General features: G+C 45.0%; 1 protein-coding gene across 1 annotated transcript in view; it reads left to right on the top strand.

Annotated features, from left to right (window-relative positions):
• Window positions 1-677, top strand: part of LOC106545878 (chymotrypsin-like elastase family member 3B) — a 5,767-nt gene extending 5,090 nt beyond the window's left edge. The window contains exon 8 of the mRNA XM_087701901.1: window positions 607-677. Coding sequence (XP_087558027.1) covers window positions 607-624 — 18 coding nt within the window. The 3' untranslated portion in view covers window positions 625-677. The remainder of the gene's footprint in view (window positions 1-606) is intronic.
• Window positions 678-13,396: the final 12,719 nt, after the last annotated feature.

Here is a 13,396-nt window from a genome sequence, read left to right as displayed (position 1 = left end):
TTTCGAAGAGGTAAGTAAGAAAAAAAGTTTTTGTCCTCCCCGGCCCCCAGGACCACTCTGCAGGCTTCAGAAGGGCTGGGGGGAAGGCAAAAATGCTCCCGTTTTTCCAGAAGACGGGCCGTTTTTCACAAAAACAGAGGTGTTTTTGCCTTCCCCCAGCCCTGCTGAAGCCTGCAGAGTGCTGCTGGAGGAAGGCAAAAACGCCTCTGTTTTTGTGAAAAATGGCCCGTCTTTTTACCTGCTTTTCACAAAAATGGGATGGGGGAGCTGGGCTCCGGGGGGGAGGGGGCAAAAATGGCTTTATTCGGTGTATAAGATGCACCAATATTTCCATGCTCTTTTAGGAGGGAAAAAGTTGTGTCTTATACTCTGAAGAATATGGTAAACCACTATTAATTGTCTAAAGGCTCTGTGTGCTGTGGGCTGTGTTTTGCTCCTGGGGTTTATCTCATCATAATAGTCACGGTGCCAAAACCCGGACAAGCTATTTCGAGCTGCAGAAAGAGGTGGTGGATAACCCCGAATGCGCCACTGTTTGACCTCTCCCTTGTTAACTATCCTTGCCCCTCACCTGCTCTCTCTAAGACCTTCTTCCTTTCCTTTCAGACACTCAAAGGGCAGTGAGGAGGAGAACAGGACGGCTTTCTAGTTCCAGAATAAAGTCACTGTGGAGATGCCATCTAGTCTTATGTTTAAGTCTTATTTCCTGGGTGTCATGGGTGTGTGGGGGGCGGGGGAAGAGAAGAGAGGGCATCTGGGCACAACAAGGGCCTTTCTATGAATGGGAACAGTCCACCTCAAAGAAGTTTTTGGGCTACCATATTTTTCGGAGTATAAGATGCACCAAGGTTTTGAAGAGGCAAATTTTTTTAAAAAAAGTTTTTGCACTCTGCAGACCTCCCAAAAATGGCCTGTTTTTTGCGAAAATGGGCCCGTTTTTTTTCTTAAAAAAAAAAGGCATAAATAGCTCCGGGAGGGGGGGCAAAAATGAGCAAAAAATGGTCTGTTTTTCACATAAATGGGCCACTTTTTGTCAAAAGAATTTCATGCATAGCCTTTAGGAGGCTTAGAGAGTACTCCTGGGGGCGGGGGGGGGCAAAAGTGAGTAAAGAAAAGCCTGTTTTTCACTCCTTTCTGCCCTCCCCAGCCCCCAGGACCTCTCTGAAAGCCTCCTACAGGCTCTGCACAGCCATTTTGGTGAAGGAGACAGGGTTTTGGGAGGCAAAAAAATACTGTATTCAGTGTATAAGATGCACCCAGATTTTCAGCCTCTTTTTTGAGGGAAAAAGGTGCGTCTTATACTCCGAAAAATATGGTAAGTTTCTGGGATGTCCCCATCTCCTCTCTCTGCCTCCTCGGCATGCAAGAGGGGTGACCAAGGCCCTGAAGGAATCCATATACCAGCTTTCCACTATGCAGTGAACACACCCTTACCCCATACCCCTTGCCCAGCCCATAAGGAAAGGACGGGGTTACTGTAAAACCTGCCACAAATGCAACTGACATCCTATGGTGTGGCTCAGCCCTTGTCCTGACCTAGGCTTCTCCAAAAAAGCAGGAGGCAGAGTCCGGGTCCCGACAAAACCCCTTTTATTAAACAAATGTGAATTCCTCTCATTCACATTCAGCCAAGGCCTGGCAAACAGTCTTTCAAAGGAATATTTATGACCACAGACCTTATCTGTCTTGGAAAGCTGCCATGTAAATATTTTCCCAAATGAGGTGCTGTGCAAGGAAAGGCTGGGCACAGAGTCTCTGAGATTCATGGACAGATCTTCACACTCCTGAAACGAATGGAACGACCGAGCGAACGAATTGTTTCCTGCAAAAGCCCACTCCCCTTTCGATCCTCTTATTTCCTTTGGGAGGGGCCAATCAACATCCACCTCTGGCTTTACTCCCAAGTCAACCCTGATTTCTGAGTTGTTCTTCTGGCAGCTGTACGCATGCGCACACTAGGAACAGGCTCCAGCTGTTCCTCTGTCTCACTGCTGTCTAGCTCCGTAGGAACCTGTTGTGGCTTGGCAGGAGCCGTTGGAGCTGCCACCAGACTCTGACAGTGAGGGGTCTTATGAGTAGGCCCTGGAGGATGCGGAGGACGCTGGACAGGGTTCCGACTCCGGGCAGGGCGCAGAGAGACTAGTTGGTCACCAGGTGACGCCTGAGCCTTGGATCAGTGGGGAGGAGACAAGAATGAGTGATCCAGAAAACACCCATGAGTTGTTCTGGGATGCACGCCGTCAAAGGGCTACTCGGCGTCAAGAACAACTGCGTAATCACAGGAGGTGATTAGGCTCAGCTGATGCTCATTAAGATCCTCTCCTGATTATAAAAGAGACTGCTTGTGCCACGCCTTTCTGCAGAAGTCAACGTTAACGATTAACAAGAAACAAACTTGGCAGGCTAGATTGCTGCCAGAGTTTGTTTGCATTGCTGCCAAGTTTTGTAGAACTTGCTGCCAGAGTGCTTATCTCTTTGTTTATGTGGCTTGCAGCCCACGAGAGTCTGGACTGATTAAAAAACATTCTCATTTACATTGGTTTCGGCGTTCGTTCCTGGACGGAGAAGGGGGGGATCAGAACAGGCACCTAAGCACTACCAGACGGCCTCGATCCCATCTCTGCCTCCAATGCAGAGCCCTCGTCCGAGCCTTCCCCAGACTCCAGGACTGGCCCATGTTCTTCCCCAACCTCCTCACTGTCCAACTTTGCTGTGCGACTGGCGGTCCACAACAGCCCTGGGCTGGGTTCCCAGACCTGGACCCAAAGGCAGAGCTGTGATGGGCAAGGTGTGTGTGTGTGTGTGTCTGGCAGGCCTCTCTGCCAGGCCCTGCCAGGCCATTTGGGGACCGAGCTCCAATTCTACTCCCACCCTGCTCTCTGGTTTCTTCCGTTCTCCCCTTGGAACCAAATTTAATACAGGAGGCAACCACTGCCCCCTTTTCAACCGGTGGACTTCAACTCCCAGAATTCTTCGGCCAAGCCATGCTGGGAGTTGAAGTCCACCAATGATAAAGAGGATGGAGTTGACCAGGCTTGCTTTTAAGACTGACCATAGCAGGGCCCCCAAACGTCTTCCGCCAGCAGATGGCAATGTCTTTTTTAAAATATATATATATTTATTGTGTTTACATTTAAAACACTGCAGTACCGTAAAGTCGAAGTGACCATACATTATATTCAAATAATCTCATCCATTAACTATGAGCCTACTTAATACATTATCTATCCTTCTACCCAATCACATTATTTACAGTTTGTTCCAGTCTTGTCACCTTGTCTTATACCAATAATAAAATCTGTTCCAGATTTCAAAGTATTCCGATTCCCCTTTATTTTTTTAGTTCAAGAGTGAGCCTATCTGCTTCCGCATAGGCCAAAATTTTCCTGAATATATCTAACTCTGATGGTATATTTTCATTTTTCCAATACTGCGCATAAGTTATACGTGGCGCAGTTAATACATGTATTAACATCTTTCTTATACCCCTCCGGTATTATGTCTAGGAGAAAAATTTCTGGTATGAACAAAATCTGATCTCCCACCATTTGTTCTAACCAGTGGTGGGTTTCAAAAAATTTTCAAACCTACTCTGTGGGTGTGGCCTCCTTTGTGGGAGTGGCTTGCCGGCCATGTGACCTGGTGGGAGTGGCTTGCCGGCCATGTGTTCTCTCTCTCTTTCTCTCTCTCTCCTTCCTTTTGTCTCTCTGTCCCTTTTTCCTTTTTTTCTTTCATCTCTTTCTCACATTTTCTCTTTTTTTATTTCTTTCTTCCTTTCTTTCTCTTTCTCTCTCTGTGTAAGTCTGTGTGTGTGTGTGTGTGTCTGTGTGAGTGTCTGTGTGAGTGGTGGGTTTCAAAACATTTTGGAACCTCTTCTGTAGGTGTGGCCTGCTTTCCGGGAACCTCTTCTAACTGGTTCGGTAGATTTGACAAACCAGTTCTACCGAACTGGTGCGAACTGGTAGGAACCCACCTCTGGTTCCAACCATGATTGAATCATTTTCCAGTATCTTTTCGCCTCATTGCATGTCCACCACATATGATAAAAAGTGCCTGGTGTTTTTTTTTTTTTTTTTTTTTTTTTTGTGCACTTCCAACAATTTGGGGCCAAATTTGTAAACATTTTGGAGAGCTATGCTGAGGGGGGAGATACCATCGGTAGAACATCTTATACAGATTTTCTTTATATGCCACGGCCATTGTTAGTTTCCGATTAAGTATCCAAAGTTTTTCCCATTTAGCCAATTCCACATTGTAACCAAAGATTTTCGTCCAGGTGACCATAGTTTCTTTGACATGTACTTCCTCAAGTTTATATCTCAACAAAAATTTATGCAGCACTTTGATCAACCTGTCTTCTGCCTCTATCAGAAGTTCATCTAATATTGTGTAATCTTTGTCAATACCTTCCTTTTTCCTATCCTGTGCAAACACAAATTTCTGTAAATAAGGCCACCATTCTAGTTGTACCCCTTGTGATGCCAATTCTAGTCTAGTTTTCAGATGGCAAGGTCTTCATGCCCGTCGAAGATCTCTCTTATAGATGGCATTTAGATCCCAAAAAGTTAGCTTGTATGTTTCCGAATTTACAATCTAAATGCTGGAGATGTGATTGTACTGACGCTACGTATTATCATATATGGTGGACTTGTAAAAAAGTTAAAGCATTTTGGATAAAAATATGGTGGATTATTCAAAATATTTTTAAAAAGAGGATAAAGTTCACTCCCCAGTTGTTCTTGTTAGGTATAATTACAGATTGTATAGTTATAGAGACTAATTTGATTCTGAACTTAACAACGGCAGCAAGATTGTTGGTGGCGCAGTATTGGAAGAAGGAAGAATTGCCTACTATTCAAGAATGGACATTAAAAGTAGTAAACTTAGCAGAGATGGCCAAAATCTCAGCATATTTGAAGGACCACTCAGATGAGAAATACAAGCTGGAATGGAGAAGATGGATTGACTATATTCAAAATAAATATCGGACTAAAAAATTCCAATTAGCCTATGAATGAATGAACAAGGAATGTTACAATTTATCTAAAGTTAGCTTAATAAAAGGGGAGTTAAAGTACAAGAAGAGCTAGGATGCTAAAGTTTGTTAGCTTATGTTAGTGTATGATTGTTAAATGTTTATACCCTGTATTTTGCTCTGGGAGGTTGGGGTGGAGGGAGGGTTGGAGGTGGGGCAGAGTTGGGGCGGAGGGAGGGAAGGGGAAACATTTGTAAAATCTATTAAAACTCTTTAATTAAAAAAAAAGATCTCTCTTGGGTCATCAGAGAAGCACCGGACCGGTCCACCTCCCTGCCTTCAGGTCCTCTTTTAACCAAGTGGGAAGGGATCTTGTAGGTCATCTAGCCTCCTCCCAGTTACTGCTATGAAGCCTGGTTTCACCCAATACTTTTGTTTTTTCTTTACTTTTCTCGATACGGAATGTCATTTCGTTAGAGAAGGGCCTGGTGGCCGGGCAAGTGCCGAATTGCATCTGCCACCCCGCCTCCCCACGCTTAACTCCCTCCAAACAGCCCCTCCTACCCACCCCCACCCCAGGCATCCTAGTCAAGCGCTGGCTCTCTGCCAAGGGCTGCCCATGTTTGTAGGCACCATTGAGCAGGCAGGGAGGGACGGAGAGGCCTCCGGCCCTGCTAACTCACGGAAGCGGGAACATCGTGTCCCGGGAGTCAGGCAGTCTTTTAAGCACACATTTTTGTGGGATGAGTAAGAGGGAGGCCGTGTGTATGTGTGTGTGTGTGTGTTTGTTTGTTTTCTGGACACCTAATTCAACAGCTCCCTACATGGCATCGGACCTGGGTACCTGAGAGACCGCCTCCTGCCGATTACCTCTCTCAGACCAATTAGATCGCACAGGTTGGGTCTCCTCCGGATTCCATCTACCAGCCAATGTCGGGTGGTGACTCCCCGGGGGAGAGCCTTCTCTGTTGCAGCTCCAGCCCTCTGGAACGAGCTCCCTGTTGAGATCCGGATCCTTACTACCCTCCCGGCCTTCCGCAAAGCCACCAAGTCCTGGCTGTTCCAGCAGGCTGGGGGGAGCTGAGAAGCATCTACCTCCATAGAAATTGTGAATGTTGGTTTTGTTTTTAATATGTTGTCTTTGTCTTGTTCCCCCCTTTCCCTTGTCTTTTGTAAGCCGCCCGGAGTCCTCCGGGAGTGGGCGGCATACAAGACAAATTAATAATAATAATAATAATAATAATAATAATAATAATAATAATAATAATAATAATAATGCCTCCTTCCCGCCCTCCCACCCGTCTTCGGGGCTCTGACAGCTTCGCTCGCCCCCTCTTGCTGATGCTCTCCGTGCCACCCTCTCTGTCTCTCGGCCCAGCCTAATGAGCACTGGCCTCTGGGGAGGTGCTCCATTGAGGCCCTCCCTGCTTTTGATCCTGGGAGCAGCCAGGTCTGGCTCTGGGGTGCCTCGGTTGTGGCCATTTGTCCAGCCAACCCTTGCTTCACTGTGCATGTTGTGGCCCATCAGTGGCAGCAGATTCAGACAGTGAGGAGGTTGGGGAGGAACAAGGGCCAGTCCTGGAGTCTGGGGAAGGCTCTGATGAGGGCTCTGCGTCGGGGGCCAGAGCCATATGCCAGTTATCAGCTGCCTTCGGAGCCGGAGATCAGTGGGGCAGAAGAACAGCTGGAGCCTGTTCCCAGTGTGCACATGCTCAGAGTTGCCAGACGAAGGGAACAGCTAAAGAACAGAGGTCGACTTGGGAGGAAGGACACAGGTGGACGATGAATGGCGCCTCCCAGAGGACATAAAAGAGGAGCGAAAGGGGAGTGGAGTTTGCAGGAGACAATTAGTTCGCTTCATTGGTTCGTGACTCTCCCAGACTCCTTGCCAAGTTCTGCAGATATGGGCCTGGCAGCTCTCCAAGCCAGATAAGGTCTGTGACTGTAAATCCTTCCTGGAAAGAATTTGCTGGGTGTGAATGAGCAGAATTCACAGGAAATGACTAAAAATGTTTTTTTTGTCAGGACAAGGAGTTTGCTTCGTGCTCTTGGGAAGCCAGAACAGTGTGGTCCTGCAGTCCCATTTCCTCCCTGATATGCAACTGGTCACCCCCCTCCCCCCCCGGCAGCAGCCTGGACATGTTGTACCGTCAATCAAACTCCGGGCCGTGTGCCAAGGCATCTCTTCCTCCAAGACGGGCCGGGTTGTGAGTTCACAGAGTTTGGCACTGTGAAAGAGTGCATGGTGCATGTTCTCGGGTGCAAGCCGGACACAGCCAAGGCCATGTGCCAGTGCCGAAGGATCCCGGGATTATCAAGTCTGCCGCAGGGAGCTCTTTGGTTCGGGATGTTCCCAGCTATTTGACGCCTGTGGTGATAAACACGGTTCTTTGCCAAAAAGTCTTGGCTCCCGGTGGCTGCAGGGAGCATGAGAAGAGGGTGGAGCTCTGTCCCAGCCTCTCCGCTCCTTCTCCCCTCTTCAGAGCCTCACATGCTCAGCTGCAGCCCACAACCTTTAGTCCGGCCGAGAGAGGTGTGCGTGCTGAGATTCATTTGGGGTGGGGGGGAATTGTCTGTCTGGAAGTATGAATATTGTGTTCTGGACAGAAGATGTCCGTATTTAAATATGTTTTAAAGATTTAAATCATATTTAAATATCAGCCAGCAGTGTGCAGGAGGCAGCCAAAAAAGCCATTGCAATCCTAAATTGCATTAACAGAGGGATACAATCAAGATCAAGGGAGGTACTAATACCACCCTATAAAGCCCTAGTAAGGCCATACCTAGAGTCACCACACTATAAAAAAGATGTTGGGACTCTAAAAAGAGTGCAGAGAAGAGCAACAAGGATGATTAGGAGACTGGAGGCTCAAACATAGGATGAACAGTTGCAGGAACTGGGCATGGCTAGTCTAGAGAAGAGAAGGACCAGGGGAGACAGGATAGCAGTCTTCCAATATTTGAGGGGCTGCCAGAGAGAGGAAGGGGGTCAATCAACCCATGGAACAGAAGTTGCCCTCGGAAGTTGTGGGAGTTTCAGCACTGGAAGCTTTCAAGAAGAGACTGGACTGCCATCTGTCAGAAATAGTGTAGGGTCTTCTGCTTGGGGGGGGGTGGCTAGATGACCTACAAGGTCCCGTCCATTTCTGTTAATCTGAATCTGTCTGAGATGATCAAAAGACTGGAGGCTAAAACATACGATGAATGGTTGCAGGAACTGGGCCTGGCTAGTCTAGTGAAGAGAAGGACCAGGGGAGACAGGATAGCAGTCTTCCAATATTTGAGGGGCTGCCACAGAGAGGAGGAGGGGGGGGGGAGTCAAGCTATTCTCCAAAGCAACCGAAGGCCAGACAAGGAATAATGGATGGAAGTTGATCAAGGAGAGATTCAACCTGGAAATAAGGAGGAACTTTCTGACAGTGAGAACCCATGGAACAGAAGTTGTGGGAGCTTCATCCCTGGAAGCTTTCAAGAAGAGACTGGACTGCCATCTGTCAGAAATGGTGTAGGGTTAAGATACAAAGGGGGGCATAATTAGGATGGATTTGAGAAGGAAAAGGAACAAGAAATGATATTTAACTATTTTTGGGTTTGCGGAAATACCACCCCAAGAAAATAAAAAGTAAGAGCTGGAAGAGACACCTGCAACAACAGAAAAAGAAAGGAAGAGAGGAGGAGAAGAGACGAAAGGAAGAGGAAGGAAGGAAGGAAGAGGTGAGGAGAGGAAGATGGAAGGGAGAAGGAGAGAGGGTAGGCAGGGGAAGGGGAAGAGAGGAGTAGGGGAGACGAGAGGAAGAGGAGGGAAGGAAGAAAGAGGTGATCACAGTTGGCCAATAAATTATTCTATTCTATTCTATTCTAGTCTGTATATTATTCTGTATTCTATTCTACTCTATTGTAGTCTGTATATTATTCTGCATTCTATTCTGTATTCTATTCTATTCTACTCTACTCTGTATACTATTCTATTCTATTATGTCTATCCTACATTCTGTTCCGTTCTGTATTGTATTGTATTGTATTCTATTCTACTATGTCTATCCTACATTCTATTCTGTTCTGTATTGTATTGTATTCTATTATGCCTATCCTACATTCTATTCTGTTCTGTATTGTATTGTATTCTATTATGCCTATCCTACATTCTATTCTGTTCTGTATTGTATTGTATTCTACTATGCCTATCCTACATTCTATTCTGTTCTGTATTGTATTCTATTCTACTATGTCTATCCTACATTCTATTCTGTTCTGTATTGTATTGTATTCTATTATGCCTATCCTACATTCTATTCTGTTCTGTATTGTATTGTATTCTACTATGCCTATCCTACATTCTATTCTGTTCTGTATTGTATTGTATTCTATTATGCCTATCCTACATTCTATTCTGTTCTGTATTGTATTGTATTCTATTATGCCTATCCTACATTCTATTCTGTTCTGTATTGTATTCTACTATGCCTATCCTACATTCTATTCTGTTCTGTATTGTATTCTATTATGCCTATCCTACATTCTATTCTGTTCTGTATTGTATTGTATTCTACTATGCCTATCCTACATTCTATTCTGTTCTGTATTGTATTGTATTCTACTATGCCTATCCTACATTCTATTCTGTTCTGTATTGTATTGTATTCTATTATGCCTATCCTACATTCTATTCTGTTCTGTATTGTATTGTATTCTACTATGCCTATCCTACATTCTATTCTGTTCTGTATTGTATTCTACTATGCCTATCCTACATTCTATTCTGTTCTGTATTGTATTGTATTCTATTATGCCTATCCTACATTCTATTCTGTTCTGTATTGTATTGTATTCTATTATGCCTATCCTACATTCTATTCTGTTCTGTATTGTATTGTATTCTATTATGCCTATCCTACATTCTATTCTGTTCTGTATTGTATTGTATTCTATTATGCCTATCCTACATTCTATTCTGTTCTGTATTGTATTGTATTCTATTATGCCTATCCTACATTCTATTCTGTTCTGTATTGTATTGTATTGTATTCTACTATGCCTATCCTACATTCTATTCTGTTCTGTATTGTATTGTATTCTATTATGCCTATCCTACATTCTATTCTGTTCTGTATTGTATTGTATTCTATTATGCCTATCCTACATTCTATTCTGTTCTGTATTGTATTGTATTCTATTATGCCTATCCTACATTCTATTCTGTTCTGTATTGTATTGTATTCTATTATGCCTATCCTACATTCTATTCTGTTCTGTATTGTATTGTATTCTATTATGCCTATCCTACATTCTATTCTGTTCTGTATTGTATTGTATTGTATTGTATTCTATTATGTCTATCCTACATTCTATTTTATTCCTATTCTGTTCTCTCTCACACATCCCCAGGAGTTGGAGCCCACTCATCTGGGAAAGCATGAGACCAGCCTCAAGCCTGCCCCCCTGTCCAGATATCCGCACCTGTGCTCCCTCCTCCTCCGGGGCAGGCCTGTGGCAACCTCAAAAGGAGGGCGAAGGAGAACCCATCTCCCTTCCTGGGATCGAAGCCAAGGTCACACTTAAATAGCGCTCCAAACATCGCTCCATTTCCCAGAACCGTGCAGTAGTAAAAGATGGGCTGCCCCTGCAATGATTACTCGTGTTTTACAACCGCTTTTTTATGGCCAGGGACTGGAATGCGTCTGCCGAGAGCTTGAGGGCCCTCGTTCTCAGTTTATGGCCGTAATAGGATGGCTTGTCAGAGGTCACTGTCACCGCACAGCCAGACATCAGACACTATTAAAAAACGATAAAGATTAAATCTATATTGCGCCCTGGGTCAGAAGAGTCCAAGGTATTATTGTTGTGCTTCTGTGTCCTCACAAGTGAGTTGTTTGGAAGGCAGGGTGCTCCGCGAACGAGATCCTTCGACCTCCGTAACACTTTGCACTAAACCTGCCTTCGTTTTCCCATGATAAACACTTGGCAACAGCCCGTAGATTTAAATGCCGCTTCACAGCCCTCCCTCTTGCCCCCAACCAACTGGGTCCTCACTTGACCCACCTCGGAAAGATGGAAGGCTGAGTCAACCTGGAGCCAGTCAGGATCGAACTGCTAGCAACTGGCAGAATTAACCTGCAATACTGCATTCCAACAGGAAGGGAGGAAGGAATAGCCCTTAGACTTATATACTGCTTCACAGTGCTTCACAGCCCTTTCTAAGCGGTTTACAGGGTCAGCCTCTTTTGCCCCCCCCCCCCCCCCAAACAATCTGGGTCCTAATTTTATTAACCTCGGAAGGACAGAAGGCTGACCTGCAGCCTGTCAGGATCAAACTGTTGGCAGTGGGCAGAGTTAGCCTGCCATGCTGTATTCTAACCACTGGGAGGGAGGCAGGGTGGGAGGGAGGCAGGGAGGGAAGGAAGGAAGGAAGGAATAGCAATAGAACTTAGACTTATAGACTGCTTCACAGTGCTTCACAGCCCTCTCTAAGCGGTTTACAGAGTCAGCCTCTTGCCCCCAACAATCTGGGTCCTCATTTTATTAACCTTGGAAAGATAGAAGTCAAGCTGCAGCCCATCAGGATTGAACTGTTGGCAGTGGGCAGAGTTATCCTGCAATACTGCATTCTATGGGAGGGAAGGAGGGAAGGAGGGAAGGAAGGAAGGAAGGAAGGGCGAGCACTTATATATCCTGCTTCACAGTATTTCACAGCCCTCTCTAAGCAGTTTACAGAGTCAGCCTCTTACTCCCAACAATCTGGGTCCTCAATTTATCAACCACGGAAAGCCTCCAGTGATGGAGCACCCACAACTTTATGGAGGCAAGTTGCCCCACTGATTAATTGTTCTCACTGTCAGGAAATTTCTCCTTAGTTCTAGGTTGCTTCTCTCCTTCATTAGTTTCCACCCATTGCCTCTTGTCTGCCCTCAGGTGCTTTGGAGAATAGCTTGACTCCCTCTTCTTTGTGGCAGCCCCTGAGATACTGCTATCCTGTCCCCTCTGGTCCTCATTCAACTAGACCTACCCAGTTCCTGCCACCGTTCTGACATGCTTAGAGCAGCCCTGATCCACCTGGCCGCAGCTTTGCTTCTCCTGGGTTCCTTGGCCAGGTGGCATGACACCCATTCCCACCCACCCCCACATTTCTCTCCCTTCAGCTCCACTGGGCTCGCCTTGCCTTTGGGCCTTGTGGGTGGGGAGCTCCTTGTAAGGGCCTGGCTGGAGGCCTCTGAAATGGGAGCCTGTGGAGCTGGCTGTGGTCCTATTCTCCCCGGGCCTGCCCATCAGAAGAGCCTCTGAGAAGGGGAAGGCAATGCCAACCCTGGCCCACCATGCCTGCCCATCACCCTCCTCTTAGAAGGGGGCATGATAGTCCAAGGGGCGGGGGAAAGCCTAATTTAGAATAATCCTGATTGCTGCTTTGGGTAAAAATCCCACAGCCTATCCTGGCAAAAATGGGGTTTCAAAGACTGACCAGCAGAGCACCCACCATGACTGAAGCACACCGCTCTCCAGTAAGCCATCCCATCTTCCAAACTTTAGAATAGAATAGAAAAGAATAGAAGAGAAGAGAGAGAAGAGAATATAGGAATAGAAGAGAAAAGAATATAGAAGAGAATATAGAAGAAAAAAGAATATAGAAGAGAATTTAGAAGAGAAGAGAAGAGAAGAGAAGAGAGAATAGAATATAGAAGAGAAGAGAGAATATAGAAGAAGAGAAGAGAATATAGAAGAGACGAGAATATAGAATAGAAGAGAGGAGAATATAGAAGAGAAGAAAATATAGAAGAGAATATAGAATAGAAGAGAATATAGAAGAGAAGAGAATATAGAAGAGAAGAGAATATAGAAGAGAAGAAAATATAGAATAGAAGAGAATATAGAAGAGAAGAGAATATAGAAGAGAATAAAGAAGAGAAGAGAATATAGAAGAGAAAAAAATATAGAATAGAAGAGAATATAGAAGAGAAGAGAATATAGAAGAGAAGAGAATATAGAAGAGAAGAGAATATAGAAGAGAATATAGAAGAGAATATAGAAGAGAAGAAAATATAGAATAGAAGAGAATATAGAAGAGAAGAGAATATAGAAGAGAATAAAGAAGAGAAGAGAATATAGAAGAGAAAAAAATATAGAATAGAAGAGAATATAGAAGAGAAGAGAATATAGAAGAGAATAAAGAAGAGAATATAGAAGAGAAGAGAATATATAATAGAATAAAATGGAAGAGAATAGAATACAATAGAATAGAATAAACGAGTTGTTAGGTACCTTGGAGGTCTTCTAATCCAACCCCCTGCCTAGGCAGGAAACCCTACCCCACTTCAGACAGATGGATATCCAATCTCTTCTTAAAAACCTCCAGTGTTGGAGCATTCACAGCTTCTGGAGGCAAGTTGTTCCACTGATTAATTGTTCTCACTGTCAGGAAGGTAGAACAAT

The sequence above is a fragment of the Thamnophis sirtalis genome, unplaced genomic scaffold (genome assembly GCF_051295495.1).
Source record: "Thamnophis sirtalis isolate CommonGarterSnake01/CBP01778 unplaced genomic scaffold, rThaSir2_p1.2 scaffold_15, whole genome shotgun sequence".
In the NCBI taxonomy this organism is placed as follows: Eukaryota; Metazoa; Chordata; class Lepidosauria; order Squamata; family Natricidae; genus Thamnophis; species Thamnophis sirtalis.
This window is presented reverse-complemented; position numbering and strand designations above follow the sequence as displayed.